Genomic DNA, 6634 nt, shown 5'->3' with positions numbered 1-6634 from the left:
TCCAACCGGATTTCACGCTGCCGAAAATCTTTAAACGCGTTTTTCTCACACTTGCCTTTTTTACGGTCGGTGTCCACTGTAGATTCATATCTACTGCACCGATTCTTTTCAAATTTGGTTTTTTTGTTTCTTTACTTTATTCACGAGGTAATGACGTCGAGTTTTTTTTTTTAATTTTGTCATATTTTAAAACAACAAAGTTTTCAAGTTTTTTTTATGAAAAATCGGTGTTTTGACTTCAAAGCGCTTTAAAAAATTTAAAAAAAAAAAAAAAAAAAAAAAAAAAATTCGACGTTGTTGCCTGCGAAACTTTATTAGCTGATGAAATCAATTTGTTTTTTTGATTTTAGTTGATCCAGTAATGAGTTCTGAGGGACACCGCAATAAAACTTTTTTATGAGACGTCCGCGAAGATTCGCTGCCACCAACTCATTTCTTCATAAAAATCAATGAAAATTTCACACAATATTCTTTAAATATGACTTTATAATGAAGTATATTAATTTTAAAATTTTGAATAAATCAACTGTGTCGACAAAAAAAATTTCGAAAAATATGCTTGTTTTACACCGAATTAACCATACTACCCCCTTAATATAAAAACGAAGAAACAATTTAATTTATTTTTATCTACGTGATTCACCGCAAAAATTTAAGTCATTATCTTTAAATTTGTGATTTATGCCAAAAAAATTAAAAAAAAAACCCCACAGTGCAATATAAACCTCACCCTGTACTGGCGAACGCCTATTTGCATGCAACACATTTTTGCGCCATTCAGAACATCTTTGAGCACACTAAACACAGCACCTTGGGTCTATGACCTTAGCCTGCAGTATTGCTTCACTATAAAAACGATATAACTGAAATTGTAAGATGGCGAAGCACCGCAAAGCATTATGGCTAAATAAAAAAATCTAAAAGACCAAGAAATTGCTTATTCTGTACATATTTTTTTCCGAAACCGTAGGGAGCTTTTAATTGCATTTAGATGATCATAACACAAAAAAAATGTGTTTAATTACTGCCACACTTTACTCACTAAAAAATTATTTCATCATGACAATGCAACCCTGCGCAATGTCTCGCCAACACTTATTTACATTTGCACAATAGACGTGTTTTGCAAACAAAAGTCAGTTCGTCAATACTTTTTTATTAGTTTAGTTAGTTGCTTCTTTTGGCAACTTATAAACAAAACACACCGGAAAAACATGAAGTAAGCCATTTGTTTGTTGCAACGAGCGTATGCAGACGTTGCGAACGAGAGAGTAGTGCCAACACTTTAGTACCCAGCAGATCAGCCGTCCGTCGAACCGACAACCTGACCAGCAACAGCAACAGAAATCTCGATTGCCACTGCTGGAGTTTCGTGCATTGTAATCAAAACAAAAACAAGCCGTTAACAGCGTATGGAGCTCATTCTCGATTTGACCAAGCAACAGTGGTAATCGACAAAATAGCGCGCAACATCACGAATCGAATGAACCGCACCAATAACGTTACGTTACATAGTAGTCGCGCTTTCCGTGGTCATTAATAATACGTACATACATTTAGTAACAACAACCACAATATTAGCATATTCATTAGTGGCGTTAGCAAGAATAGAAAATCTTGTATAAAGATGGGATTGAGATTCCAACAATTGAAGAAGTTATGGCTGCTCTACCTGTTTCTGTTGTTCTTCGCATTCTTCATGTTTGCACTAAGTATCAATCTATATGTGTCCAGTATTCAAGGATTTGATCAGGACAGGGTGTAAGTATATATACATATAAATGTGTGGTTGAAGTGTTTTTTATATGAAAAATGTTACCGCGCACCATAAGTGGCATAGTAAAGAAGTAGTAAGCAATAGCAAAGCTCGCATATTGGGCAAAACCGTTACACCAACGATTTTGGCAACGATTGTGCCATTAAACAATGCTTGCTACTCTCTTTGCGCTATGACGATCGACGATCACAGTCGAACACCTTTAATTTGTTAAGTTCCACTATTTAGCATTTCTATGTAAATTTTTATTGCCTCTTTTTTACTCAACTTAATGCTTATCATCCACGTTTGCAATCATCATTCGCAACGCTTAGCCATCCAAAGCCGCAACCTCACCGCCGCTCACTCTGGCATGCGAAAAACATAGTGGCACACTACATTGGCAAAGGCGATATTTTCGGCAACATGACCGCAGGTAAATAAGAGAAAAATAAAACAAACCGCGCTAATACATACATACTTATTATGTAGTCAATAACTTTTAGTTGCAACGTTTTTTTTTTTTTTAGTTTTTCATTTTTTTTTTTTTTTCATTTTATTCCTTTCGATATCATTTATTATGCGTATGTATTACGTTATCTCCCAAATCAATAAAACGCAAACAAGTTCTTAGAATATCTACAATTTTTGCAGATGACTACAACGTCAATCTATTCAATCCCATCGATGGCGAAGGTGCTGAGGGGCGACCAGTTGTGGTGCCTGCGCGCGAAAGCTTCCGCATGCAACGATTTTTCAGGCTAAATAGCTTTAATATACTGGCTAGTGACCGCATACCCTTGAATCGTACGTTGAAAGATTACAGAATAAAGGAGTAAGTACACAACAGACCATTGGCCATGCACAATTAAACATATCAACAAACCGAAACAAACAACATCATTACCACCAACAGTAAAAAATGTCTAAAATATGCATATGCATAGAACCGCATACCGACAAATAGCCCACACCAAACATTTAGTGTTACAATGACCCTGAGACGCTAACAAAGCATATAATCTTCCAACAATAGAAACCATCAAATTATTTGTGCTAGCGCATACACTTAATTAGATTTGTTTTGGTTTTTTGTTCGTCTACTGCAGGTGTCGCGACAAAAAATATGACAACAATGAACTACCTACAACATCGGTGATTATCGTTTTTCATAATGAGGCTTGGTCGGTGCTATTGCGCACAATAACCAGTGTTATCAACCGGTCACCGCGCAAACTACTTAAAGAAATCATATTAGTCGATGATGCGAGCGATCGTTGTAAGTAGTAAAAAAAACTGAAATGAAATAACTAAGAATAAGAAAAAATCAAAAAGCAATTGAGCATGTCTGCAACTAATTTCGACTTTGTCATAATACAGCAATTAACACATTTAGCGTTTCTAAGTTTGTTATCTATTTTTTTCGTATCATTTTTTCTTCACAGCTTACTTGAAGAAGCAACTGGAAGCCTACCTAAAAGTGCTCACTGTGCCAACGCGCTTGTTGCGCATGCAGAAACGCGGCGGATTAGTGCCGGCTCGCTTGATGGGCGCCGATCATGCTAAGGGCGATGTGTTGACCTTTTTGGATGCACACTGCGAGTGTTCGCGCGGATGGCTGGAGCCATTGCTGCGGCGTGTGCAGGAGTCACGCAGTACTGTTGTCGCCCCAGTTATTGATATCATTTCTGATGATAATTTTAGTTATACCAAAACATATGAAAATCATTGGGGTGCATTTAATTGGCAATTGAGTTTTCGTTGGTACAGCAACAAGCGTAGCATAGCGCCACGAAATGGTGATCCCACACAGCCGATTGCCTCACCGGTAATGGCTGGGGGACTGTTCGCCATAGACAAGCGATATTTCTTCGAAATTGGCACATACGATAAGGAAATGAAGGTAGGTTTGAAAAATTACAATATTTAAATTGTTTTTGCCGCTAACCAATTAATTTATGGCGAAGTTGTGCGTCTAATAATTGTTACTAAATATGCTCTCCTTTTTTGTTTTACAGATTTGGGGCGCTGAAAACATTGAGATGTCCTTCCGGGTGTGGCAGTGCGGCGGTCGTGTTGAAATCCTACCCTGCTCACATGTAGGTCACGTTTTCCGCAGCACCACCCCATACACTTTCCCGGGGGGGATGAGTGAAGTGTTGGGCAACAATTTAGCGCGCGCTGCCATGACTTGGATGGACGATTGGCAATATTTCGTACTACTCTATACATCCGACCTTTCGTTGGAGACGCGTGAACACATCGATGTTAGCGATCGACTGTCACTGCGCGAGAAACTGAAATGTAAATCGTTTTCCTGGTATTTGGAGCACATCTGGCCGGAACATTTCTTCCCTGCACCCGATCGCTTCTTCGGCAAAATCATATGGTTAGATGGTGAGACGGAGTGTGCCCAGGCATACACGAACCACATGAAAAATATACCGGGAAATCGATTGTCACGCGAATGGCCACGCATTTTCAGTGAGATTGACAGCAATAGTAAACAATTTATGTCGCTACTCGATTTGGATCGCGACAAGTGCTTACGACCGCTGGAAAAGGATGTGCCACGTACGTCAATGCAATCGATCACCGTTGGCGATTGTAATGCGCATGCCAAGTCAATGGACATGTTTGTTATTACACCAAAGGGGCAGATTATGACCAATGACAACGTGTGCCTGACATACAGTGAGCCGAAATTAGGGGTCATACAGCAGTTAAAGAGTCGAAATTTAACAACAAATGTGCAGCTGACACAATGTCTAGACAAGCCACAGCAGTATTGGAATTACGACATGGATGTGAGTAGTAATGTAGTCAGTACATAACGGAAAATTACTTTTTAATTACTTTCTATTTTTTTTATTTTTTTGTTTACACATTTATAGACTCAGCATATATCGCATCGACAATCAAAACTTTGCCTCACACTGAAGGCAGCCAAAATGCCACGTACCCAAAAAATGGAGAAAATCGTTGTTGCCATTAATTGTGATTACAAAGACATCACGCAGAAGTGGGGTCTTATACCACTGCCATGGAGAATTTAAAAAACGCACAAAAAAAAAACAGACACACACAAACACACTCGGTCGCAAAAGAGAAAGGAAGCGCACAGATTTAGCACAAACAATTAAAAATGCCAATTAAATTAAACATTTTTACGATAAAATTAAGAATTAAGCCACTTTTTTGTTTTTTTTTTTTCTTTTCGAGGAAAAAAATCGCATTAATGCGATGAAACACGAAGTGAATCACACTTGCGAAGTGTACTTGTGATATCTTTTTATTTGAAAATTTGGACAAGAAACAAGTTTTATGTTCGTTCGTCCAACAAACTCTGAGACCACAACGTAAGCCACCAGGAACCGACATTTAAACTAAGAACAGCATCATCAACTAGAACAATAACCACCAAGGAACATCATCAATACTTCTACCCACTTTAAACATATATGTATTTACCTACCGGTTTGACTAAAGTAGTTATTTACTCAATTAAACTATTTATTTTAACACTATTTTAATGAAATTTTGTAAACTACAAAAAACAAAAACATTTACATACATATTACGCATACACATTTGTATACAAAAAGTACTAAGATATAGTGTAGTTTGTAAGTTTTAATAAAAATATAGTAAACAATTAAATAATCTTGCTTAACTTGTTAGTTAAATGAATGCTACTAAAACAAATTCAAGCTTTGAACTGCTATCGCTGCTATTTACGAACTGCTACTGCTACTAGTAAAATTTAATAAAATTTGTTTTTTTGCCAGAAAACTTGAAAACCACAAATTTGTCTGCTTTCTGATTACCTCGGTTCTGTCAGGTAATAACTCTTTCGTGCGAGTACTAAATCACTTATATTTGTTTGTTTAATTGTAATTACGTAGATTTAATGGACTCTCTTAATAATTCGAAATGTTAGCGTCAATGCAAAACGAGCAATGAACGCTTAGCGCGCTAATAGTCAAAGGTCTTGCTGCCAAAGCTCCTGTGTTAATACGAGTATTTGTTAGTGCACTGAATATACTATTGCTCATTATCAGTAACGAAGTTCATTAACATGCGCTACTTGATAGGGGGAAAAATACAACAATATTTTTGTATAACGAAATACCCAATAAGCCAAAAATTGTTTTAAAAGGGTCTATATGAAATATTTGTGCGCGCATTAGAAATTCTGTCAGATCTGAAAGGCTTAAAGCACTTAAAATTGTGCCTTTTTAGTAACTTTTTAAACTAATGAAATGTAAGAACTAAACATCTAAAGTGCAAACTTTAAAGCTGTAAATGAAATGTCTCGCCTAAAATCGTATAGAAATAGAGAAGTTTTGAAAGATGCGATATTTTCAATTATGCCGGAGTGCGAAGAGAAAATTATTTAGTGAAAAACTAAACCACCCACAGACAGTGCCCTCTGCCCAGCATGTGAAGGGGTGGATAAGACGGCCCATAGAAAGTGGGCTGTGCGTCTGCCCGGACTTCACCCGAATCAGGCTTGAGGTCTTTGACACTGATGTGTTAAGAAGCGACAACCTTGGCTCCTTGGCACCTCAAAATCTGCTCAGATTTCTTCGGAGGTCGAGTGGGTTTAAAGAAAATTAAAAAGGGAACCCGAGTGCGGTAAATGGACTTAATTGTGTCTGAGTGCCGTACTTGCTAGTTTGCCCCGACAAAAAAATCAAAAAACTAATATCCACCCGCGAACTGCCGCTGCTGTTACTATTATGTCGTTACAACACCAATGGAAATAAATATTAATAGCTATAGAATGGCTAAAAAACCACTTTTCATAATACTGTTCGTTGGGCATACAAAGTAGAATAAAAATATCGCCCTGTGCCATTGACAAGTAATATTCAA

At 37.3% G+C, this 6634-nt stretch overlaps 1 protein-coding gene across 1 annotated transcript; it reads left to right on the top strand.

The window, feature by feature from the left end:
- The first annotated feature begins 1088 nt into the window (after nt 1–1088).
- LOC128865985 (polypeptide N-acetylgalactosaminyltransferase 3) lies at nt 1089–4868 on the top strand. The gene is made up of 7 exons (XM_054106434.1): nt 1089–1761; nt 2092–2192; nt 2411–2591; nt 2866–3035; nt 3202–3659; nt 3775–4563; nt 4651–4868. Exons 1-7 carry the CDS (start codon nt 1628–1630, stop codon nt 4810–4812), a joined length of 1995 nt encoding a protein of 664 aa, XP_053962409.1. The 5' UTR covers nt 1089–1627; the 3' UTR covers nt 4813–4868.
- The last annotated feature ends 1766 nt before the right edge of the window (nt 4869–6634 follow it).

The sequence above is a fragment of the Anastrepha ludens genome, chromosome 6, assembly GCF_028408465.1.
Source record: "Anastrepha ludens isolate Willacy chromosome 6, idAnaLude1.1, whole genome shotgun sequence".
Taxonomy (NCBI): domain Eukaryota; kingdom Metazoa; phylum Arthropoda; class Insecta; order Diptera; family Tephritidae; genus Anastrepha; species Anastrepha ludens.
The sequence above is the reverse complement of the archived record's forward strand: the minus strand, read 5'-3'. Positions and strand labels throughout refer to the sequence as shown.